We start from the raw sequence: 26,529 nt of genomic DNA, 5'->3' as shown, positions 1-26,529 counted from the left end.
CTACAGAGTGAATTCTAGGACAGCCAGGGCTATACAGAGAAACCCTGTCTCGAAAAAACAAAACAAAACAAAATTGACACTGGGTAAAACATTTGACTTCACTCTTTCATTTTTTAATTTGCAAAACTCTGTCCAAGAGAGTGCTATAGTGAAGATTAAAGACTTCTTGTGCTCTGATAGCTAGAGATATTTAGATGTAAGGTGTTATGAGATGTAATCATTAAAAAGGTAGGCACTTTGAGAACAGTTGTGAATTGTGTGATTAGATATGTGAGCCTTGGGTCCTGGAAACCTCCTGTTCAGATGCAAAAAAAGGAGGCAGTGGACAGGTTCCCAGAAGGGACAGGCTATCTTTCTAGGCCTTGAAAGCATGTCAGTTGATAGATTCTAGCATGTTATTGGTGTCTGTCCTCTGGTAGTCCCTGGATGCCCCTCCCCCACAATAACAAGAAAATATGAAACTTTTTTTCTTTTTGCCTTGGAAGGGCAGTCAAGGGGAGATCTTAGAGACCATGGCAAGCTTACACATAAAACAGACTTGTTTTTAACTTTCCATTTCTTGAAAGGCTCATTTTAATGTAGAAATGGAATTCTTTTAGCTCTTTTGTTTTTTCCCCTACTTATGTTGTACAGTGTGGCCCTGAGTTCCTGGGTTTGAGAGTGCCTTCTGCCTTTGACTCAGGAATAGTTGGGACTAGGATATAGTTCCTGCGCAAGAAGGGATTGTGTTTTAAAATTACATTTTGTTTATTTGGTCTCCCTGCCTCCCACCTCGTGTGTGTGTGTAAGCCCGTGTCATGGCTTGTGTGGAAGTCAGGACAACCTGTAGGGAGTTGTTTCTCTCCTTTCACTGTGAGTTCTGGGGCTTAAACTCAGGTGACCTGGCTTGGTGGCAGGTGTTTATCTAGTGAGTTATTTGGTGTCCCAACAAGAAGACATTTGCAATAAGCAAAAGATACAGACTGCTAATCTTTTATATCTTACTATCTCAGTGTTTTATAGCATTTTCAAATTAATAGTATTTATTCTCACAACTCTATGCAGTAGGTTGCATTAGAGAAAGATTATAAAATCTTATTTTATAGATGAAGATGCTACGAGTTTGCCAAATTGAAGCCTGTGAGTTGCTGACTGAGAGTTTCCATGTAGACCCTTTGACTTTTGCAATCTAATAATAAAACATAGCTATCATTTTTGAAATCTTACTGTTTTCTAGGAAATTCACACACTATGACTTAACGTTGGGGCTTTTGTTCTGAGAGACTCATTAGGTGATTTTGTTGTGCTGTAGAGAAAGCTCATGCACCCTCATCTGCATGGTCTATCCGAAACAATTTTGTGCGGTAAGATTGCTACATACTCTGCTTTAGGTACTCATTTTGGGAAATAATAATCCTGACCCTACTATGCTAGCTCTAAATTTAAATGTAAATGGTACCTGCAAACCATACCATACCAAACCATACCATGGGAATTCAATGGGCTCATACGAAGCACCTCATAGCATGTTCAGTCCTGGGTGGGAGCTTGTACTTTACTCCTAAGTGAACGCAGAGCACCAAGTCCCCTTAGTGTGAGGGGCTGCAAAAGTGCTATTTTCCTTTATTATGTAGAGTGGGGCCATTTATAATCCCATAATGTAGTCATCGTTTCAACAACCTTCTGGATCCCTCTGCTCACTGTTTTCTTTTTTTCTTACTATTTTTATTAGATATATTCTTCCTTTACATTTCAAATGTTGTTCCCTTTCCTGGTTCTTCCCCACCCCAAAGTCTCATAACCCATCTCCCTTCCCCCGTTCCCCAATCAACCCTCTCTCACTTCCCTGTCCCAGCATTCCTCCACACTGCAGCATCAAGCCTTTCCAGCACCAAGGGCCTCTCCTCCCTTTGATGCCCAACAAGACCATCCTCTGCTGCCTATGTGTGTGGAGCCATGGGTAACTCCATGTGTATTTTCTGGTTGATGGTTTTGTGGCTCATATTGTTGTTCCTCCTATGGCATTGCAAACCCCCTCAGATCCTTGGATCCTTTCTCTAGCTCCTCCATTGGGGACCCTGTGCTCAGTCAATGGTTGGCTGAGAGTGGCCCTCTCTGTATTTGTCATGTACTAGCAGAGCCTCCCAAGTGACACTTGCTGTTATGGGAGAGCTTGGTTCAGTTGGTGCCATGTTTTCTTGGTTTCTGATGGTAATGTTCTTGTGTTTGCCTTTTGCTATCTGATTATCTCTGGTGTTAGCTGGTGTTGCTGTCTCTGAAGGTGGCTTGTCTGCCATGAAAGCCTCTGTATCTGTGCTCCTGGGAGACCCGTTCTCTCTGTGTACACAGGTATGTAGGTACTCCTGTGAGACCCTCTTTCTTGTGGTTGTAATTGCGTTTGTAGCTCTGGTCCTGATCAGCTCTGGGTTTGGGCAGAAATCAGAATACTCCTGTCCGAGGCTTCTTCTAGGCGCTTGTGTCCTCAGGATTTCCAACTGTTTCTCCGAACAGCAGGGGTTCTCCTACCTGTGCTGTCTGGCCTCTCTGCATTCCTGGGTGAGCAGGTATTTCCCTGTGCTACCTGGATAAGGCGAGCATGTCAGAGGATCGATTTTGATTTCTTTATTGGGCCTCACCTCCTGCCAGCAGAGTGGGTTGATCTTTGTCTAAATTGGTGGACATGAAGTATATTTTCTGGAATCTTGAGCCTGCTTTTGTTTTTTTGTTTTTGTGTTTGTTTTTTTTTTTGTTTTGTTTTGTTTTTTGTTTTTTGGATTTGGTTTGGTTTTTTCGAGACAGGGTTTCTCTGTATAGCCCTGGCTGTCCTGGAGCTCACTCTGTAGACCAGGCTGGCCTCGAACTCAGAAATCCGCCTGCCTCTGCCTCCCAGAGTGCTGGGATTACAGGCATGTGCCACCACCGCCCAGCTTTGAGCCTGCTTTTCATTCCTCCTTCAGGAACTCCTCTCACATCTGTCAGCTGCAGAGAGTGACCCGCCCTCCTCCGGGTCACTCTCTGCAGCATCATTAAAAAGGAACTTCAGAAAGGGTCAGAAAATCTCCTTCTCTTGAGGCCTCCAATGGACGTTGGGTTTAATATATTACATTTTTGGGGGAGAAAAAAAAAGAGAGAGAAAGAAAAGTTTGTTGTTACTGCTGTCAGCATTATCATTTTTCCTGTAGTCTGTTTTATTCTTCCTTTATAGCCTGCTTCATAAAGTTTCTTCTCTGGATACCTCTCTCCAGAGATATTCCTCAGGACTCCTAATATGATACTCATTTGATTTTGTGCTATATTCTTTTTGCATTACAAAATTTTAAGCATCTCAAACATGAGAACTAATTTAATAAATACTTTCATATCAGCATTCAGCTTAAGAAATAAAAGTTCTGAATACATGTGAAACCCTTGGCGTGCATCCCTTCCCACCCCGATGGTCACCATTTTGCATCCATGCTGTTATAAAACATAAATAGGTAGCTTTGGCACTGGTTTTCGGTTTTCCTTCTTTTGAGACCACTCCTCTCTAGGAGTTGGGTTGTCTAGTGTGTAGCCAGGTTTTAGATCACAATTCAGGTTGCTATGTAGTCTTGTGTGACACCTCTCACCCTAAATTCATGGATTTAGTATTGCTAACAATGCTTGCATAAACATGGGCAATACGTGTAGCTGCCCCTGCTATTTATCTCAGGGCCACAATGGTTTCTAGATGCCCAGATCTTTAACAGTTTTGTCATACTGGACTTTAGAAACGTGGGGACTCTGGTTATTGGAAGTATATGTAGTTTTGTATAATTCTTGCTGAAGCAAGGATGGATATCATTGTCAGACATGATTTACCAAATGGGTCTTGCTCTTCAATCATATTTAAAATTGGCAGTTATGTAAAATATGAAATTAATTAATTAGAGTGTAGTAGACAACGTTGATATGGAATAGTGAAGACAGTGGAAAGGCGTGTGAGTAAGCTGTTGACACACCCTTTCATGATAGGCAACTTCAGGCTGTAAACACTGACGAAGAGCTATGAATGGATGATGGCAAGAAAGGAAAGTGAAGGTGGAAGTGTGGAAGTAAAAGAATTGGCGCTTCAGAGAATATTTACATAATCAAAAAATGAAAATCATAAGTCAGATATTTCCATTCATGACTGAAGTTGGAGATTGTTATATGGGATTAAAAGGAAAGGTAAAGAGGATTCAGTAGGAAGTATTCGTGTTTTCCTTAATGGACTAGTCATGTCTGAGCACTCAGGACCGGATGGCTGGTGCAGAGCCACCCTCAGAGCTGAGAGTAAGACTGTCAGATGGTGTGAAGATGTAGCGATGTCTGGGGGAGAGGCCATATCCACAGCCATGATACTTAGGTCTTTGGAATGATGGAAGCTAAATTCTTGTGTCTTGTTGGATATATTCACTGAGTAAAGGGCTAGAGTTGTCTTTGATGAACTTTCAGACTCTTAAAAGTTTAGCAGCTGACTTAGCGAGAAGACTTAGGGCAGGGTTCAGCTTAATCTAATTTTAGTTTATTTAGTTCTAAGTTTTGTGGCTCTGGGGAATCGAACCCAGAGCCGTACATGCTGGCACACACTTCTGTTGATCTGTGTTCACAGATAGAAGTGTCTAATTGTGGAGCTAGACCACAGTGGCCTAGGAACACTTCTAGGTGAGTAGACTTTAGGCAGACTGAGGCCCTCAGTGACCTTGGTAATGATTATTCTTTGTTCTTTAGGAAGGCGGCATAGGATTTACAAGTACTGAAGTGTTAGAAATGTAAAAGAAAAAATATGACTATGAACCAAATTATGATAAAAGAAGCTTTACTGAAATAATCTTTTTATGTGTTTATTTGTATTTGTGTGTTATATATATGCACATGCACATGTTCATGCACATGTAGGAGCTAATTCTTTCCTCCCACCATGTAGGTCTTGGGAATTGAACTCAGGTTGTCAGGCTTTGTGGCAAGTGCCTTCACCTGCACAGACATCTTTCTGGCTTTTTTTTTTTTTTTTTTTTTTTAAGTAGTCAATGCTCATTCAAGAAGGCTTTAATAAACTGCATTCATTTTAAAGTAAGTTTACCTAATAATAGGTTTTCCTAAGGCTTCTTGAAACACCCTTGGTTTTATCAATCCTGTCTCTGTCCCCTCCCTCTACATCCCCCCCTCTTCCTCCCCTGCTAAGCTCCTCATCCTGTTCTCTTCCCCACCCCCACCCCCGTTAGTGCCTGTGACCACTGTTCCCTCTGTCAGCTTCTTCTGTCATCCCTTGCCTGCTGCCCCGGCTTCTATGATTACTCTAACGGATTACACTCAAACCTAAACAGTTGGAACTAAGATCCAGAGCATATATGCTGCTTATCTTTTTGGCTCTGGCTACTTCACTCAGTATAATATTTTCAGTTTTATCTGTTTGCCTGAAGATATTGTGATTGCATTTTTCTTTACAGCTGAATAGATTCCATTGTGTAAATGTACTACATTTTCACTATTCACCAGTTAATGGGCATCTACATATAACATGTACACTCTCTTTCTGTCTCTGTTACACACACACACACACACACTTTACATGGAGTTCCCCCACATGGAGGATAATGTACTCCCAGGAGCTACAGACTTATCTAAGCAAGTTTCCAGGGCCAGGCCAGGGCTACCTCCTTCTGAGTTGATGGTTAGGAGCTCCAGGAGACCCAGATAGATAGATACTGCCACTGCTCATGCTTCCTTGTCAGGCTTGAAGGTAAGACCCTACTGCTGAAGATACCACATGCTTTGGTCACAAAGCTTGGAGAAGTCCTATTGACCTAGGAGCCTCCTCCCTGAGGGCTGGCCTTCATAAGCCTAGAAGGTGCTATGCGAGCTGTCATGGAAGAAGAGTTCTCAGCAGCCTTGCATAGCTATAAAGCCTGAGAACCACAGTAAGATGTTTCTAACAATTCGATAGTGGACCTCACATCTTGGGATTACCAACAGCTGTCGAATTGGACTTAGGACCTGCTCAGGAGAGAAATCATGCCTGGTACTGTAAACCTAGCTAAGAACCCACTACTGGAGAGGCCATGCACTCTAGGGGAGAACCTGTTACTACAGTTTTTCTAAGTTAATATAATTTCTAACCTCTTTCTAAATGCTTGTCCTTATTCTAGTACATAAGTGCCATTCTCACCCCTCACCAAAGAAGCTGTGTTTTTGCAGCAGGCAGATGGAGGCTGCCACAGAGATTCAGAGCTGCTCAGAATGGAGAGGTGGCCTTGAAGTGCCCAGCCTCGAATGGGTCATATATAATAAACCTGCCCTCAGACTCAGGAAGTGTCCTGGAGAAGGGAATGGACACAGCCCTATGGCGGGCAGGGGTGGGGGTGGGGGCTGCTGAGAGTGTCTTCTGGACTTGATAACAGGATGCTGCATTATGAACTTTCAACAGGATGATGGCCAGTGTAAAACTCGTATGAGACCATACTAGCTGACATGCCTACAGCTGACATGCCCACATGGGTTGGGAAAGAGTACACAAGGCTTCGTCTCCAGATGACACGTTAGAGATTGCTAAGAGCCATTTGTGGAGGGTTTTCTTCAGGAGCAAACTGTGAGGTTGCTGGACATTAAGTGATCAGCCCTAATCCATTTGGAGTTGAGCTTAGTACAAGGAGATAAGAATGGATCGATTCGCATTCTTTTGCACGCTGACCTCCAATTGAACCAGCGTCATTTGTTGAAAAGACTATCTTTTTTCCGCTGGATGCTTTCAGCTCCTTTGTCGAGGATCAAGTGACCATAGGTATGTGGGTTCATTTCTGGGTCTTCAATACTATTCCATTGATCCGCTTGCCTGATATTGTACCAATACCATGCAGTTTTTATCACTATTGCTCTGTAGTAGAGTTTGAGGTCTGGGATACTGAATCCCCCTGAAGTTCTTTTACTGTTGAAAATAGTTTTAGCTATCCTGGGTTTTTGGTTATTCCAGATGAATTTGAGCATTGCTCTTTCTAGCTCTATGAAGAAAGATAGAGCTAGAAATCTTCATTTTGATGGGGATTGCATTGAATCTGTAGATTGCCTTTGGCAAGATGGCCATTTTAACTATATTAATTCTGCCAATCTATGAGCATGGAAGATTTTTCCATTTTTTGAGATCCTCTTCGATTTCCTTCTTCAGAGATCTGAAGTTCTTGTCATATAGGTCTTTCACTTGTTTGGTTAGAGTCACCCCAAGATACTTTATGCTGTTTGTGGCTATTGTGAAGGGTGTCATTTCCCTAATTTCTTTCTCAGTCTGCTTATCCTTTGAGTATAGAAAGGCTACTGATTTGCTTGAGTTGATTTTGTAGCCAGCCACTTTGCTGAAGTTGTTTATCAACTGTAGGAGTTCTCTAGTAGAACCCTAAAAACATATGGGCAATATTAACTAATTGGATTCATTATGTTGTTTATGTACTTTGTTTATTAATATACATATGTATGTGTATATATCACACACACATATATAATCAATATTTACAGAGGAAGCAGTCATAAATTTGAGAGACAGTTGGGTTGGGAGGGAGAGGTAGAAATTATGTAAATGCAATATATTCATGTATGGGAGGGAGAGGTAGAAATTACATAAGTGTAATATATTCATGTATTAAATTCTTGAATTAGAATTAAAAAGTTTAAATTGAATACCTCTTGTTTGGATTGAAAGGGAAAAAAATGAATGGATACAATTTGAAGAATTAAAAAAAACTTAGTTTGAAATAAGTCTTTGTTGAACTACAGATGTTATCACATCAGATGACCATACATTACTCACTTTCAAAATACATTTTTTGAAATATAAATACAGAGATTCCTCTGCATGTGTGTATGTATGTGGGTTTGTGTGCATGTGTCTGTGTCTCAAAATAGAAGTTTTATGAAATGTGCTATTTTCTTATTTCTATTTTCTGGTTTGTTTCGTTAAGAAAAGATGCTCTTATACTGAATTACTTTCATGTTTTACTAGGGAGTTAGAATTTGTGGTTTGAGAAAACATTGTTGGCATATATTTTAGTGATGGTTGGGGGCTGACTTCATTGTCATCTTTATTGGACTTAATAGAGGTGATACATTGCTCAGGGAGGCCAGATGGACAGTGCACTAGTGACTCAATGCTGGAGAAATACTCTCCTCACTTCTTAGAAATGGAAACGGTGATGGACAGTGAGGACAGAATATTTAAAAATTCCTGTTTGGGGAATAATTCTGTGTATGGGAAAGGTGAAATGATGACCTGTGATGTTTGACATTTACGAAGAGTATGTGATGTATGAAGGTTGCTGTGAGGCAAAGGCTCACTTGTCTCCTGGTGTGTGCTGGGAAACAGCCAGCCTTAGAGAAGATGACCTCAGTTCTGACTCTACCAGTTCCACTGTCTGTAACTGCGAAGACTTTTCATTTTCCTTCCCCAAGAGAAAATAAAATCTAGCTGAGAACGTAATGCTTTGTGCGCTAGATCTTTTATCTGTACTGGGGTCTGAATTAGTCTATGGATTAATTTGACATCTTTGTAAATAGAGGCGAATTGAATACCGTTTTCAATAATCAGAATGTTGATACATACATGTGTAATTGAGGAAATTGTTAAATGTTTGTGTTCTAAGGATGGGAGATTTTTGTATTTACAATATAGAATATTATTCTGTGTCCAGGTTACCTTCAGTTTTAGGACTTCTGGTTTTCTAAATCATTGGACCTAGCACACACTGTAATTAGAAAGGAATGCAAGTTGAACTTGTTAAACTTCATTGACTAATTATATATTTGAGGAAGGAATAAACTGAAGATAACGGACAGAATTTCCTGAATTCTCTCTCTCTTGAGCCACATAATATGATGTTTATTCTTTGTCCTGTTTCTTGTGAAAACTGGTTTTCTTAGTGATCACTACTCATGGCTTTCAGTGTTGGGTTCATTCATATTCTTGCTTATTTTTACATTAAGTAATTATTTATTGGTTGCTTCCCAATACCAGCTACTGAGTATATTGGCAAATGAAACAGATGGGGACTTTGCCTGAATGTCACATCTTCTCCAAGTGGAGGTGAGCTTCCGGAGTGGGACATAGCACATACAAGTGGTAGAACCTTAATAGGGAACTGGGGGGAGGGTCCCTGATGGGGTTTAGACACCAGCATGACACTGAGAAACTCAGTTGGAGGGCAGTGATGGTGGTGCAGAAAGTAACTCCGCACTCAGGAAGTGTGTGGGGCCGCCTGAGGAGAGACTGGAATAAGACCATGGCTAGGGAGGAGGGTGGAGCAGGGGGCGGGAGATGATGTCAGAGAGGCAGTGAGGTCTGTGATGGAGGGATTGGAGTTAGACCAGAATGTGGTGGGCTGTCATTAAGAAGTTTAAAGAAGGGTTTTAAGCAACTTCTACTTTAAGGATTCCATTATGTTTACTCTGGGTAGATCATGAAGAGTTTATAATGAAACAGAGCTTGAGAGCCGCCTCAGCAGTTAAACATCCTTCTGCTCTTGCCGAGGACCTGGGTTTGGTTCCTACTACTCACTGAGGGCTCACGACTGTCAGAATACTCCCTCTTCTGACTTCTGTGGGTACCACACATGCACACAATGTGCATACACATGTGCAAGCCAGATACTCACAAAACATAAAATATGAATAAAATGCACACACAGAGAAACAGGAGGTTCTTAAAATGATCCATAAAGCTGGCGCAGTCAGTGGAGAGAAAGAGAAGTAGACAGATAGAAGTTACATTTTGGATTTAGAAATGAAGTACTCACTGATAGCGTACATGTAGTGAATGAAGAAGGCAGAATTAGCCCCAAGTCCTCGGTGCTTGAACAACTTGGCATCTGGGGTTGGGAGTAAGGTTGACTGAAAGAGGAGCAGGTTTGGCTATAACCCTGTCTTGCAATTCCACACTGACAGAAAAATGATTTGTATTGGTCTCAAGTGTGAGGTTAGGTGATTGTCTTGGAAGAGGAAGCATGGAAGGAGGAAAAAGATGGGTGTTAGAGTCATTCCTTTGCTTGTTGCTTTAATCACATTGAAGCATAGAAGCACACCTAACTTGTTTTAGATGGTCAGGTATTTAGATGCTGCAGTATCAAAACCAGTGCAACACACACATTCTGCTTGGGGAACTGTTCTAAGACAGACATGTTTATAATAACCAGGCAGGAGCATTTCCTCCACAGAGTAACCATTATCTCGGGCATTCTCAGTAATGACCTGTAGTTTCGATGGGGGCTGTCACATTTAACCTGTTAGTCCTCTGTCCCTTTTCTTTTCCCGTTGGAGAACCCAGGTCGTTGGGGCTGTGGGTTCTTACAGTCTGTGTTTTCCTGACTGCCTACTCAGGGCTCAGTCTGGCCACTTGGTTGGCTGTGTAGTTCCAGCAAATGGGCAGCTGGATGTAGAGATGGATCCCTCAGGCAGGGTCAGAGGTGGGCTTGGCAAGACCTTATGAGTCTCTTAATGTTGAATTGTTTCCCACTTTTGGGGGTCAGGGAAGAACATCTGCTAATGGTTAAGGTTTATTTCTTTTAATTTATTTGGTGTTGCAAAATGGTGGAAATCTGTGTGGATTATTTTGATTTCATTTGTTACTTGGATTGTATTTATAAACCACTTCCTGTCATTTTCTGTTTGATTCCCAGTGGTATCATCAATAAGAGACAACAGGATAAGTACTTGCTTCTTTTATATTACTTGCTGGTGCTTAACAAGTTAGTTCTTTCCTTTCTTCACCAGGCACACACTCTTTCATTGAGGGGATGGATTTCAGCTACTGCAGTTATTGCTCTTAAGCTCCAATTGTGTTATCTGTTCTCAGTCATTTTAGGAGAGTAGATGACCCCGATGGTCTTTGATTATTTTCTTGTCCACTGTGACAAAACACTTGTCATTTCCTCTTCTAGATTTAGGTTTAACCATTTCTCCAAGAAGCTCTGGTTTCTTTTGGTGAGAAATGATATATTAAAACCCTCATCCTGGCACTAATTGAAGGTAGGGGAACCCATTAATTCTTTAAAACTCTGGTTCATCCTGTGAAAGTGTGATGGCACTGTCAATTGTGAGCTCGTGGTTTGAACAGAGATGGCCCTCGTAAGCTTGTGATTTAGAATGCTTGGTTATGAGGGTGCGGGTTGTAGGAGGTGTGGCCTTTCTGGAAGAAGGGCACCATGGGGGCGGGATTTGGTGTTTGAGATGCTCAAGCCAGGCCAAGTGTGGCTCTCTCTCCTTGCTGCTTGTGGATCCAGATGTGAATGCTCTGCTCCTGCTTCAGCACCGTGTCTGCTTGTATGCTGCCATGCTTCCTGCCGTGTTGACTGTGACTAAACCTCCATGATCATGGTGTCTCTTCATAGCAATAGAACATTGATTAAGGCGGAACTCCTTTCTATTACATGCATTTCGGAAGTTTGAGTCAGAAGTTGGGTATGTATGAACTCTCATGGTGCATAAAAGACGGTAGACTTTAGCTTCATGTTCTCTTTTTGTACTCTGATCTGAACCCCCAGTTTCTCATATTTAGTGTTTTTTGGTAACTACTTGTAAGTGAAAAGGATCTAGAAAAATAAAAGACTCAAACAGTACTATTGGTAAGGCCAGATTTCAGGCCTTAAGTTTTTGAATAGAATTTTAGCTTGTCTTGTCTTCTGTATATAAAAGTGTATTTGTGCACACAGAAAATCTAAAGGACAACTTAAGAGTGCCTACATTTTTCAACAGCCCATAAAGTTCGGATTATAGAGTGGAGAGATGTTACTGCTTTGAACAAAATTTGTAGTCATGATTCCCAAGAAATTTAAAAAGAAGATAGGAAGGAATGTCCCTGTGGAATGTAGAGAAGTAACCTGTATGCTGTTGCTGTGCAGTTGGGTAGCACTGGGGGTCAAGCAGAGCACGTCTGTACAGACAGTAGTGGTTGCCTACATAGCTCCCAAGCCTGCCCGTGAGTGCCTGCCCGTGAGTGCCTGCCCGTGAGTGCCTGCCTGTGAGTGCCTGCCCGTGAGTGCCTGCCCGTGAGTGCCTGCCCGTGAGTGCCTGCCCGTGAGTGTCTGCCCGTGAGTGCCTGCCTGTGAGTGCCTGTGCACTTTACTGAATCAGATACAGACTGTCGAGTCTGTATTCAGAAGCTTTACTGTTGTCTGAGTGCGAACTTGGCTTGATATGAAGGTTCTGTTAGAAGGTTGGTTGGGCCTTGTTTCACTTAAGGACTATTGAGGTTTGTGGACAGTAAGTGACTAGCAATGAGTGCGAGCTGGCCCAGGCCTGAGGGGTAAGGCGTGCCTTGGTGCAGACTTTGTTGTTCTTTCCCCTATGATAGAGCCATAGGTAGACCCTGGTGTGTTGTGTGTTTCATGTAGAAGTACCTGTGTCGGGCTGGAGAGATGGCTCAGCAGTTAAGAACACTGACTGCTCTTCCAAAGGTCCTGAGTTCAAATCCCAGCAACCACATGGTCGCTCGCAAGCATCTGTAATGAGATCTGACACCCTCTTCTGGTGTGTCTGAAGACAGCGACAGTGTGTTTACATATAATAATAAATCTTTAAAAAAAAAAAAGTACCTGTGTCCCACAACTCCCACCCCTCCACACCCTAGTCAATATCTGGTAGCCCCAGCTGTCTTGAACTTGGTGTGTAGTGAGATGACCTTCTGTGTATCACTACACCCACCTGGGTTCTTATTTTTGTGGACATGAATATATTCTTTTCAAATCTGTTGATTTGTCCATATTTTCTGAACATACAGATTTTGAAAAAAAATGTTAAGAAAGTGACTGCAATAAAATGCTTCAGGGACAGGGAGTATCTAACTTCATGTAAATTTATAAGGAATGAATAACGTCACTTTTCATTTGATGGGAAATAGAAAAAACATTCTCAGAAAACCAAAACCAGAGCTCAGGGAAGAAAGGATAGAGAAGAATCTCATCTTTTCCCTTTGATTTCCTTGCCAGGAGAGTATAATTTTATACAGTGTTTGCGCAGAGAGCACAATCTGAGGAAGTAGAAAGACAGGTTGAAAACAACACTTTTATTTAATTTAAAAATTCTTCTATTGTATCTGTTTTCTTAGGTGGTCTAGGCATGTTGTGACAAAATTTAACTTATTCCTTGGGTTAGTCAATTTTCTAAAGGTAAATGCACATGAGGCACTAGGTTGTATCTTTCTGTTATTGGAACAGTGACACAGGCAGAAGCTTAAAAGCATCAGAGGCAGGTAGGGCTTAGCTCCAGGAACACAGCTCCTCCGCACAGCACCGCAGTGCCAGACACTTGTCTGTCTTCTCTGTCTTAGTGTGTTTGTAAAGTGGTGGCTGTAATAGTACCTTTCTGGGAGTTACAAGGCAGTTAAATAAAGTGTAAGTTGTAAAGTACATGTCTCTGAAGATAATTTCCAAAATGTTTAGAGAATGTGGTTCTGATAGGGTCAGCATCTTTAGGGATATTCATAACTCTGAGGACTTACAAGGACAGCTTTCACTTGGGCACATAGAAATATAGAGCTAAACATTTACTGAACATTTAGAAACTGTTTAGCTTTTGAAAAGCAAAAATGAGCAGAAAAAGATGATCCCTGAATTTTAGTAGTTTGAGGAAAAATGTCCTTCCCCTAGTTGACATAGAAAAGATGTTTGATGTTGTAGATTCATTTTTATCACTATGTGTGTAACCTAGAGAATGCTATTGTTTAAAATTTATTTATTTATTTATTTTTTTCCCCTTCCCCTCCCCTTTGCCTCTGAGAGAGCAACTCCCACATCCCCTACCATGGTGTATCAAGTCTCTGCAGGCTTAGGCACAACCTCTCCCACTGAGGCCAGACAAGTTTGCTACAGATGTGCCTGGGGCCTTAGACTAGCCTGTGTATGCTCTTTGGTTGGTGATTCAGTCTCCAGGAGCTGCCATGGGTCCTGATTAGTTGACACTGTTGGTCTTCAGTCTCCTTGAGGGTCTTCAATTTTTCCCTTAATTCTTCCACAGAGGTCCCTGGCCTCCATCCAATGTTGGTTATCTACATCTGTCTATCGGTTTCTGGGTGGAGCCTCTCAGAGGGCTGCTATAGTAGGCTTCTGTCTGCATGCACAACATAGCATCATTAATAGTGTGTCCATGGGGGTTGGGTCTTGAGTTGGCCTGGTCCCTGGTTGGCCATTCCTTCAGTCTCCGCTCCACCATTATCTCTGCATTTCTTTGTTTGTTTGTTTGTTTCTTTTTAATTGAAAAGAGAAGTAAAAACACCTTATGTTAAAATTAAAGATTTACATGGAAAATATTTCAGATAAACATGTTAAAATTGACAGTTTTCATGGAAAATTAAAGAGTAAAATGGTAGACATGTAAAACATTCTGCATTTCTTTTAGACAGGACCAATTCTGGGTAAAAAATTTTATAGGTGGGTTGGTGACTCCATCCCTCCACTGGGGGTTCTGTCTGGCTACTGGAGGTGGTCTCTTCAGGTTCCATATCCCAACTGTTGGGCATTTTGGCTAAGGTCACCTGCATTAACTCCTAGGAACCTCCCTCATCCTGGGTCTCTGGGAGTTCCCCTACCCCTCACCCCTGGTAGTTGCATATTTCCATTCATTTTTCTCACCATCTGGACCTCTCTCTGTCTCTCCCCATGCCTGATCCTGCCTCCCTATTCCAGTTGCCCTCCTCTTTCCCACCCAGGTTCCTCCTCGCTGCTGCCTCCTGTGGGTTAAAATGGTGGCCCGTGTCCAGAGCTAGGGCTCTGGACACTTGTTGAGGTAGACAGGGGAGATTTGACGACACACACCCCACACCACTGCCAGGCCGGGCATCAGCTGTGAGAAGTTGCAGGGCCCTGCTCCTGGGGTGGGGAAGGGCAGTCTGAGTTCCCTGGGGAACCTGGGGAAGCTGGCTTGTGGGTTTCCAGGCCTCACAGAAACTGAGGACAGCGGGTTCTAGTTCTTGGACACTGCAGTCACTGCTGGATGTCACAGAAGAGCTGAGAACGGAGTGGGGGCCTGAAGGCTCTAGCCCAGGGCTGAAGGGAAAAGGGCAGGAGGAGAGCTCTGGCTGGCTCTCGGGGCGACTAGAGTCCTTGGCTTGCTCGGTCAGCTGCTTGGCTTGGTGGAGACATGGCTGGGAATGCAGGGAGGCCTCCTCTGGGAGACTAGCCGTGGCTCTTTAGAGGAAGACCTGCTCCACTGCTCCAGCACAGTGGGTCCAGGCGGGAAGAGGCGGTCCATGATTTTAAAGTGTTTATTGTTGGTGGAGAGTTGTGATAGTGAAAAGTAGAGGCTGGCCATGGCCACGTGGAGAGAGGGGGAGGGGAGTGTGGAGAGAGGTGGAGCAAGAGAGTGAGAGAGTGAAGGAGAAGAGGGGCAAGCAGCCCCTTTCACAGTGGGCCAGGTCTACCTGGCTATTGCCAGGTAACTGTGGGGTGGAGTCCAGACAGAATTCCAGGGACTTGGGGCATTGCCCTTAGTGATTGTTGGCCACAGAATTGTGGAGAGCTGAGGCCTCCTGTCAGGAGCCTAGTGTCTGGGAGTGTGGCAAACGGCCTTCCGTGCCTTGCAGGAACACCTACTGGGGCTCTGAGGTTTAAACCTAGCTGGACCAGAAAACAGGCTGCCTTTCACAGCCCACAGCCTCCCATGAATTTTTTGTTTCCCCTTCTAAATGGGATTCAACCATTTTCATTTGGGCCTGTCTTGTTTAACTTCTTTGGGTCTGTAGGGTATACCATGGGTATTTGAACATTTTGGCTAACATCCACTTGACAATGAGTACATACCATGCATGTCCTTTTTGATTTGGGTTACCTCAGGATATTTTCTAGTTCCATTAATTTGCCTGCGAAATTCATATCTTTGTTTTTAATAGCTGAATAGTAAAGTATTCCATTATGTAAATGTACCACATTTCCTGTATCCATTCTTTGGTTGAGAGACTTGCTTCCAGCTTCTGCCTATTATGAATAAAGCTGCTATGCACATAGTAGCATATGTGCCCCTGTGGCATGGTGGGACATTGTTTGGGTATGTGTCTAAGATAGTAAGTACTATGACCAATTTTCTGAGGAACCACCATAGTAGTTTCTAGAGTGATTGTACAAGTTTGCAATCCCACCAGCAATGGAAGAGTGTTCCCCTTTCTCTACATCCTTGCGAGCATCTGCTGTCACTTGAGTTTTTGGTCTTAGCCATTCTGATTAGTGTAAGGTGGAGTCTCAGGGTCATTGTGATTTGAATTTCCCTGATGACCAAGGATGTTCAACATTTCTTTAAGTGCTTCTGAGCCATTTGAGATTTCTCTGTTGAGAATTCTGTTTAGCTCTGTACCCCATTTTTTGATTGGGTTATTTGGTTTTTGGAGTCTAACTTCTTGAATTCTTTATATATTTTGGATATTAGCCCTCTGTCCGATCTAGGGTCAGTGAAGGTCTTTTCTCAATGTCAAGACTGACATTTTGTCCTATTGACAGTGGCTTTTGTCTCATAGAAGCTTTTTAGTTTCATGAGGTCCCATTTATTAATTCTTGACCTTAGTGTCTGAGCATTGGTGTTCTGTTCAGGAAATTTTCTTCTGTGCCAATGAGCTCAAGGGTAGTTCCCATTTTCTCTTCTATTAGGTTCAGTGTATCTGGTTTTATATTGAGGTCTTTGATTCATTTGGACTTGAGTTTTGTGCAAATATGGATCAATTTCCATTCTTCTACATGAAGACATCCGGTTAGACCAGCACCGTTTATTGAAGATGCACTCCCTGTTCTATTGTATAGTTTTGGCTTCTTTGTCAAAAATCAAGTTTACATAGGTGTGTGGGTTTATTTCTGGGTCTTGGATGCGATTCTATTACTCTGCTGCCCTGTTTCTATACCAATACCATGCAGTTTTTATTACTATTGCTCTGTATTATAGGATAGTGATCCCTCCAGAAGTTCTTTTACTGTTTAGTATATTTTTTACTATCCTATGTTTCTTTTGTTTTTCCATATGAAATTCAGAATTGTTCTTTCAAGATCTGTGAAGAATTGTGCTGGAATTTTGATGGGGATTGCATTGATTCTGTAGATTACTTTTGGTAAGATGGCCATTTTCGTGATATTAATCCTACTGATCCATTAGCAAGGGAGATCTTTTCATCTTATGATATCTTCCTTGGCTTCTTTCTTTAGGGACTTGAAACCTTAGCTGGAAAGATGGCTCATTTGCTGTTCTTGTGGAGGACCTGGTTTGGTTTTTAATACGTAAATAGCAGCTCATAACTACTTCTAACTTGAGCCCCAGGGGCTCTGTGTCTTTTGGCCTCAGGGCATCAGGCATTCATGTGGTACCTGTACATAATGCAGGTGAAACACTCACACTTAAAACAAAAAACAAGGCAAAAGCACCCCAAAACAAAAACAAAAACTCAAACAACCTCAAGACCAAACTCAAAGTGGAGCACGTGCAAGTTTTTAGAATGCTGTAATACCTGCACACTGCTAGTGGGAATGTGTTGTTAAAACAGTGAGAGTTTCTCAAGGCAAATTGACCCAGGATTAATGATATTTTTAAGTTTTTATTTGAGTGAAATTATACACTATTTTTTTCATGTGTTGGGCAGTAGACCCTATAGTGGAATGTTTTATTTGGCTAATTTATAAAAAATATATTGATTAATGTTAGGACAGTGGCATAATAAGGGGAAGAAATAAGAAGCATTTATTCACTGGAAACTGAGTTTAGATATGGAAGTAGCAGAAGGTTCCATCTGTGAAAGGTGACATCTGCACTTGTCTATCATTTATCTTGAAGCCTGTGAGCAAGGCAAACCTGTCTATCTTTTTGATAAATGATTTGGTGGTCTTAACTAGTTAACAGAATGATTAATGAGCTAATACAGTGGTGGATTACCTTGGGGTAAGGAGCTAGTTGTCTGTTTTCTAGCTGTCAAGCTATAGTAAGCTTAGCTGTCAATGACAGAAATCTGGGAAGAATAAAGATGTTACATATTAATTAAAATGACAGAGGTTGGTTTATAGCCCACTACCTACACAGTTCTCCCAGGTCCCTGTGGTCTCCATCACAACTTGGGCAGAGGTAGTCTGGCCATCAGGCCCAGAAGATAAGAAGCTTTTTCCTGTGGTAGATGAATGTGGGAGAAATGACCCACTTTGACTTAGGCAACATGAGACATCTAGCTCTCTGAGTGTCCTCTGTCTACAATGTAGGCTGAGTCCTGGCAGCAGGCAAGGCAATGGAGCAGTGTTTCTCAGTGGTTATCATACCACAATTCAGGTAGAATTCTTTCCCGTTGTGCTCATATCTTTTCAGAGACCTTGGGTGATCACTGTTAGGATTTGGGAGTCTCTGTCATAATAAGCTTAAACATTTGATGTTATATTTAGCAGATTTCTGATAAATTGAGAGCTAATATCTCTTAACTATAGCTGAGACAATCTGTGTTTGTTTTTAATTATTTTGTCTAGATTGTATCTAGCAAATAGAGTATATTGTAACTTAATGACAGTAATGACATCAGCAAAACCAAGGCTAAACCTAACTTTAAGGCAGTGATCTTTAACTTTTTTACTGTTGTAAATGTTTAAGTTAATATTAAAATGATTATTTACAAAGGAAGGATAGAAATAATATGAAAATCATATTATAATTGAAAAGTATCTTTGGAGACCTTTTAAGTCAGGCTGTTCTCTTAAAGATGGCAGTCAAGTGGAGATTGTCCATAACAAAGATGGCAGATAGTCATGGACTGCCTTCAACCAAGATGGCGCTGGAGCTACTGAGCACCCTTAGCTAAGATGGTGCTGAAGCAGTAGCTCCACCTGTGGAGGAAAGTTATGTCTGGAATGGTATTTGTCTATAGGATCGTGGCTATGTATCAGCAGAGACAAATAAACAGAGACAAATAGACACATTTTGCCTGGCAGACAGGGCATTATATACCTGTGAGGAGATCTCTCCCTGTCACTTCAGGCAGCCTCCCCCATGCAGGTCAGAGTAGAGTTAGGTTACCAGGAGGAGGGGAGCCAGCTGGCATGTGGTGGTAGTGCGAGGGCTCTGTGGACTGTGTGAGGTGGCGCCACTCTGCTTCTGCACTGCGATGTCTCTGTATGGGGTAAGCAGGGAGCGAGAGATTGGGTTAAGTCTAAAATAAAATGTGTAGAGTGCTGTTAAGAATCAAAGGAGTAGGAGCTGAGAGCAGAGGAGTGAAGCAGCTGGGAGGGAAGGTAGGAAAGCTTACACAGAAAGCCTTGCATTTTCCCATCAATGAGAGCTGTAAACATTTTTCTTCAAAGTGCTGTTAAGCAGCCATTTAGAGTAATTATCCACTGAGCACTGGAGCCGAATTTAGCCTGAGAATTTGGAGGCCTTTTAGACCAGGAGCTGTCCCAGTAGAAGTAGCAGGGAAGACATTCCCTTTGAGTGAGATTAGAAGTTCTCACTTATCCCTGTCAGCATCCTGAAGATAAATGTGACTAGGAACTGCAGCAGCAAGCCCAGATCACCAGATTGTCCCGAGGTGAACCTCAAGGGCAGAGCTCCTGGCCAGCACCTGAGCAGCAGGTTTACCTAGATTTAGGGTTTTCCAGCAAAGAGAGAAAGAAACCATCTGGAGGAGAGAAGGAGAGCCCAGCCAAGGGAAGAAGAGGTCAGTTAGGAGGGCCAGTCATGACTGCTAATACCTCTGTTTTCATGGACACCAGAGGGTGGGTGTGAGTTCAACAGCCCTTCCTCAGGACCAGGAGTTGGTTACTCTGACTAGTGGGGGCATACAGTTCACTGGTGTTTGATGGGTAGGCATCCGAGCGCTAGAAAGTCCAACTGGCACATCGGTGCAGGGAATGCGAACTTGCAAGTTTGTGATTCTGAGTTATGGCACCAAAATGCGTGTTTTATAAAGCCAAAGAAATGTTTTATAGAGCGTGGTACAGTATATAGAGGGGGCGCCTCTGTGGCCCTGCAAGGTACCGGGCATAAATGGGTCTAGTATAGAATAGAGTTTATTTGGAGGGATGGAAAGGGGAGTTGAGAAGTAGAGGCAGAGAAAGAGAAGGAATAACAGGGGCCGGTGTGTGTGTGTGTGTGTGTGTGTGTGTGTGTGTGTGTGTGTAAGAGAGAGAGAGAGACAGAGAACGCATTTAAACAAAGACGCCTGAGAATTTGGGTTAAGGTTTTCGGGTTGTTTTGCTTGGTGGGCTCTTTCACCCAGGTGGGGGAGAGGAGCCTGCTCTGCGTCCTGCTGCAGTTGGCAGTTGGCAGGTTGATCTAGCAGGCAGGTCCTTGTCCCCACCCTACCCCACCCCACCCTACCCCACCCCACCCCAGTGGTTTTTCTTGGCTGGTATTGCTAGCAGGCAGGGTGTTACTCTGTGTAAACCCTAAAAGTAGGGCGGGCAGAGAAGAAGCACAGGGACTTGGTGGCACCGTGTAGGGGGAGCCTACGTGGGGTGGGGTGGGGATCGGAATGTTTTGTTACTGTCCACTTGGAGTGTCTGTCTTTAGGGGTTACTCACCATCGTTGCTTAATCCAGAGTTCTGGTGTGGTCTGTGGGTCGCTAGCTATGGTGTGCGATGGTCAGCTGGGTATGCCCATCATTGTTTTTGCTTGGTGCTGGATGCGGATTTTGTGTTCTGTCTTGCTGCTGTGGTGTGTGAACTCTGCTTGGGCAGAGGAAACCCAGGGATCTAGTATTTTTTCACCCTTCACTGACAGCAGGTGTTGGTCTTGCAGGAAGTGCCAATGCACTGCTCATGGGCTGGGAGAACACAGCCTAAATTGGGGACCCCAGCCTGGGTGAGAAACTATGCAGGCTGAGGCTGAAGCTGGTGTTCCCTAACTTCTGAACTACCAGATGCCACTGGAAAGTGCAAGGGAAAGGGGGGTACATGCTGGGAAAGGGGAGTACAGGCTGGTGAAGAGGAGTCTGGGTGTGGGAGGAAGGGGGAACTCCAGCTTTGTGTAGTGGAGAGTGTCTGGGAGTGCAGAGGGGCCTTCTGCAGGACACCTAAGCTGTGTGGCTCTATATGGTGAAGGCTTCCACACTGTGGTTCTTGATGAGGGAGACAGTCCTTGGTTCCAAACTGTTTATTGATTGTTTATTGTGGAGAATAGGTTTATACAATTTCCTCAGGGTGGACCAGAGACTAAATACCTTTTGAGGAAGGAATGTCCAGGAAGGGAGGCTTATGGCTAAACCCTCAGGGTTGTCCCATCTAGATACCTCACTAGCATGGAGAACTCTGCGCTCTATGCTATGGCACTAGGTGCCACTTTCTTTATGTGGGAAGTTGTGGTCATGCGTTCCAGGCCAGGAATAATGTCTGGAGTAGATGACACACCTACTCTCTTCAGGTGATTACCAGGGTTTCAGAATCCACTTGTCCTTACCAAGTTTTCTGGCCTGGTCCCCTGCTCTACATTCTCTTGACCCTTTCAGTTCCTAGTTCCAGTTTCATCCCTGTTTGTGCACATGGCAGATTTCATGTCTTTCAATAGCTAAATGGCATTGTCTTTATTGTGACGTCACCTTTCTTTATGTGTTCACTACTTAACGGACCTTTAGGTTGCTTCTGTGTATTGGTGACTGTGCATAGTGCTGTAAGGAATGAGAGTGCAGAGCCCTGGTTTTTTTCTTGTGTATGTGCTTAGTAGTGTGACTGCTGGATCACGTGTTGATTCTAGCAGCCAACCATTGGACTGAGCATGGGGTCCCCAATGGAGGAGTTAGAGAAAGGACTAAAGGAGCTGAAGGGGTTTGCAACCTCATTGGAAGAACAATAATATCTACCAACCAATTCCCCTCCCCCCTCCCCCCCCCCCATTACGCTATCAACCCAGGAGTATACATGGCTCCAGCTGCATATGCAGCAAAGGATTGCCTTGTCAGGTATCAGTGGGAGGAGAGGGCCTTGGTCCTATGAAGGCTGGATAAGTGCCCAAGAGCAGGACCGTTGAGGGCGGGGAGGTGGGACTGGGGTGGGTGGAGGAGCATCATCATAGAAGTAGTGAGAGGGAGGATGGGATATCCCATTTCTGGGAAGGTGGAAACCGGGAAAGGGGATAACATTTGAAATGTAAATAAAGAAAATATCCAATAAAACAAACAAAAGACATGTCACTACATTCTCTTAGTCTCTACTTCATGCTTTTTATAAACAGATAGCAAGGAGGATCTGGCAGTAGCTTATGATTTGGGTACTTTGTAGAATACTTTGATTTGTTTGCTTGCTTTGTTTTTTTGATTCCTGATCTCTCTGTGTAGCCTTGGCTGTCCTGGAACTCCCTATGCAAACCAGGCTGTCCTCAAACTCAGATCGGCCTGCCTCTGCTTTCCAAGTGCTGGGATTAAAGGTATGTGCCACCACAGCTTGACTTACTTTTTGGTTTTAAAATTAGGTTCATTTTTACCTGTTCTCTTTTAGAAATTAAAATAAAAGTAAAATTTTAGCTGTATCTGATAGAACAAAAGAATGAAAGATAGATTAATTTCCTGAAAAACCTTAGTCCAAAAAACACGAGAGTATTTTAACTGTAACCTTTAAGTATACCAGAATACTCAGTTCTACAAAAATTCAGTTCAGTGGCTCTAATAGTATATTTCAAAGTAGAAATAAAGTACTTGAATTGATGATAGATTCTTTTGTGAATATTTATACATGGATATTCTTAAGAAACGTGTATCTCACTTCATGCCAGAATTAATAAAAAATGTTGTTTGCATTGTATTTAATAGTTTCCTAACACTGAGAGACACTCTACTATATGTTAGAGAGACTTTGGCTTGATTCTCTTTTGCATTTATTACTGAAGTTATTGAGGAAATCACATAAGCGTTAGTTTCCTGTTTTAATAACTAACTGAGTAACTACCAGAAAGGCTATAAATATTCAGTAAGTATAAATGAGAAGTAAAAACACTTCTCATTGCAGTAGCACAGTGCCAGAAAGTGCCTAGTAATTATATTCCAAAATGCTTTCTTTAATTTTAAATTTTGTTCTATTGAGTGTGTGTGTGTGCGTGTGCATGTGCGTGTGTGTGGTTATGGCTGTACAACACACACATGGAGATACCTGCAGCACTTGGCTCTCCCTTTTGCTGTGTGGGTTCTGGGAGGTTGCAGTAAGTCATCAGACCTGCCTGCAGACACCGTTCCCTGCAGAGCCGCCTACCTAATGGATTACCTTTCTTTTTAATTTACATTTTATTTGTGTATGTATGTTTCTCTGTGTTAGTATGTAAACACGTGTGTGTATGTCTGCAGGGGCTATAGTGCATTGGATCTCTGGAGCTGTATTTTAGGCAGGTGTGAGCAGTTTGGTATGGGTACTGAGAGCCAAATTTGGGTCCTCAGATAGAGTAGCAAGCCTTTCTAACCACTGAACTATCTCTGCAGCCCCCAACATTCACCATTGTGTTTCCCTAGGTTTTAGTGGTTTCTTTTTTCTTTTGTTTTAGAGTAGGACCTTCTCAGTTGGTAAGGCTGCTTTCTCAGGTCTTTGCTCCATAGGTATCTGTTGAATGAAGCAGATCCATGGGTTAGTTTTTCAGTGCTGGTTTTACAATTAAATCCGTATTAAAAATTCAGTATAGAACTTTCTTAGGTATAGGAAAACTGCAGTAATACAATTTAATCATAGGAAGAAGGCTAATGAATGTATATTGTTTTTACTATTCCTATTTGCTCTGGTCATTTTATTCAATATTTAGAAGAGCCCCATCCTCTTCCAGTATATGGGATGATTTTTTTGAACTGTGGAAACTAAGTTTTATTTTATTTTAATATGAAATACAGTTTAAGATGTTTTCCTAAGTCAGTGAAGCAATTCGTTTACTAGGCATGATAGTAAATGCACACCTATGATCCTAGCAATGGAGCAGAGGCAAGAACAGAGCTTCAGATTCAAGGCTTTCCTGGTATACACAGCAGCTTCCAGGCCAGCCAAGGCCATATCGTGAGATCCCGTTTCAAAATACTAAACCTAGTCAAGATAAAACATATTTTAAAAGTATGAAACAAAAGCAGAGAGGGCAGAATCTTCTCTGTTGACAAAACCTGGATACTGCAGCATTGGCATGCTGCAGATATTTGAATTTCCGCTCCTCTGTGTCCTGTGGGGACGTGGCAGTGGGCAGAGCCCCTTGTGTAGGCTTTGCTCTTCTGCACTTTCCCGAAGGGTTGTGCGTGGGAAGGCTGTGGAGACGTTAGGGGATAGGCTTGCTGCAGGAGCGGGGTTTATAGCCCACTTGCCTTCCTGCTCACTGCTTTCTGACTGCCATGCAGGTAGGCGACCACCCTGTGTTTGCTCTTGATGCCTTTCCCCTACCACAGTGAATTAATCTGCTTAAACTATAAGCCAGAATAAAGTTTAAAAAGACTGCTGCTGTTCGTCATATTTAGTCATACCAATAAGAGTAACAGATCTAGTCCAGCATACATCTTGACCATTCACGTGCACTGACATTCAAAGAAAAAATTGAAAATAGTTTAGTTTTGTACATATTATGTGGTAACATTTATGCTTTCCTCTTGGAAGTACGTTGTGAATTTGTTTCATATAAGTGCTTTGGTTTTTTTTTGTTGTTGTTGTTGTTTTGTTTTTGAATTTTTAAAAACTTTTTTTAGGTCACTGTTTGCTATAGCATGATTTTAGTGTCCATTTGGTATCAGTGAGTGAATATTGCATAATTAATGTTTTAGTCAGAGTTTCTGTTCCTGAACAAACATCATGACCAAGAAAGCAGGTTGCAGAGGAGAGGGTTTATTCAGCGTACACTTCCACATTGCTGTTCATCACCAAAGGAAGTCAGGACTGGAACTCAAGCAGGTCAGGAAGCAGGAGCTGATGCAGAAGCCATGGAGGGACGCTGCTTACTGGCTTGCTTCCCCTGGCTTGCTCAGCCTGCTCTCTTATAGAACCCAAGACTACAGCCCAGGGATGGCACCACCCACAAGGGGCCCTCCCCCCTTGATCACTAATTGAGAAAATGTCCCACAGCTGGATCTCATGGAGGCATTTCCTTAACTGAAGCTCCTTTCTCTGTGATAACTTCAGCCTGTGTCAAGTTGACACACAAAACTAGGCAGCACAATTAACAGATATTCTATATTAAGATATTTCATTTACTTCTAGGTTTGTTGCAAATACTAATTTTTCAAAACAGGCCACTGATTTGCCTGGGCTTCTCTTGAACTCATTCTTCAGTTCAGATTGCCTTTAAACCTGTGGTTCCTCTATCTCAGACTCCCAAATGTCACTAGCAGGTCCAGTGTTTCATTAAATTATGTTGGCTGTTCATTTTCAACATCTTTCTTTATTGGCAGGGAAGCTGTACTTGGATGCAGCAATGAGAAGAGCAGATTTACTAGCCTCCTAATTGTTTTTAAAGACAGTTGTTTTAAAGCTGTGCTTTCCTTAAGCATATAAGGCCTATTTCTGAAGTTCTGTTAGAGAAATGCACTGTGGGTAATTTGTTCTCCACAGGGTTCTCTAGTGTGTGGAAGAGTTCTGCTTTAAAGTCAAGAGGATATTTTTTGAATCTTTGATAGAAACTTAAAACATTTCCACTAAAATCAGGGACAAGACAAGCTGCCCACTCTTTCCCTATCTATTCAGTATATAATACTTGAAGTTCTAGCCAGAGCAGTAAGACAACTAAAGGAGATCAAGGGGCTGCAAATTGGAAAGGAAGAAGTCAAAGTATCTCTATTTGGTGATGATGTGATAGTATGTATAAGTGAGCCCAAAAATTTTACCAGAGAGCTCCTATAGCTGATAAACACCTTTAGCAAAGTGGCTGGATACAAAATTAGCTCAAAGAAATCAGAAGCCTTCCTTTATACAAATGATAAAGGGGCCAAGAAAGAAATTAGGGAAACCAATACCACCTTTGCAATAGCCATGAATAATATAAAATATCTTGATGTAACCAAGCAAGTGAAAGGTCTGTGTGAAAATTTAAGCTGAGATTATGAGGTGTTAAAAATCTACTAGTGTCATAGATAGATAAAATGATGTTCATATTGTGTTTGTCATATCAGTAAAGTAGAAAAGTGCTGGTGTGTGCGTGTGTGTGTGTGTGTGTGTGTGTGTGTGTATGTGTGTGTTTCTAGCCTTAGGCTGACCTTTCTATCTGTGAACTCTTTTTAGCTATAGAGGTTTGAAAGCAGATAGTTCAAAAATTATTTGGAATTAGGGCATAAATGAAAAGATTTGTTTTTATTTAAAATACCAAAAAGAGGGAATAATAACTGGTAGAGAACATGAATTGTTTACCAATATAAGTCATGTGTTTTTACTTGACAAGTGTCCCAGAGATACTGTGTTTGCTTAAGTTAAATTAGTAACATTTTATTTCTATATGCTGAGAAAATAGGTGTGTGGACTAAGAAGATGTTTAATATCTTCATCTGAGTAACCTATGACTTGCTTGTTCAAGGAGGGCCAGGTTATGGACCTGTTTTGAAAGAAGCTTTTCAACTCCAAGTAATTACATAGTGGAAAATTACTCTTTGGCTTAATATTAAAGAGATTTTTTTTCATATCACAATGCTGTCTTCTTCACGACAT

At 42.2% G+C, this 26,529-nt stretch overlaps 1 protein-coding gene across 2 annotated transcripts in view; it reads left to right on the top strand.

Moving 5' to 3' along the window:
* The window catches only part of Stk3 (serine/threonine kinase 3), a 267,772-nt gene that overhangs the window by 1,114 nt on the left and 240,129 nt on the right, over positions 1-26,529 (top strand). For both annotated transcript variants that reach the window (XM_052160772.1, XM_052160773.1), the window contains exon 2: positions 8,978-9,046. In XM_052160772.1, the coding sequence (XP_052016732.1) occupies positions 8,997-9,046 (50 nt within the window). In that variant the 5' untranslated portion in view covers positions 8,978-8,996. The remainder of the gene's footprint in view (positions 1-8,977; positions 9,047-26,529) is intronic.

This window comes from Apodemus sylvaticus, chromosome 17 (genome assembly GCF_947179515.1).
Source record: "Apodemus sylvaticus chromosome 17, mApoSyl1.1, whole genome shotgun sequence".
Classification (NCBI taxonomy): Eukaryota; Metazoa; Chordata; class Mammalia; order Rodentia; family Muridae; genus Apodemus; species Apodemus sylvaticus.
This window is presented reverse-complemented; position numbering and strand designations above follow the sequence as displayed.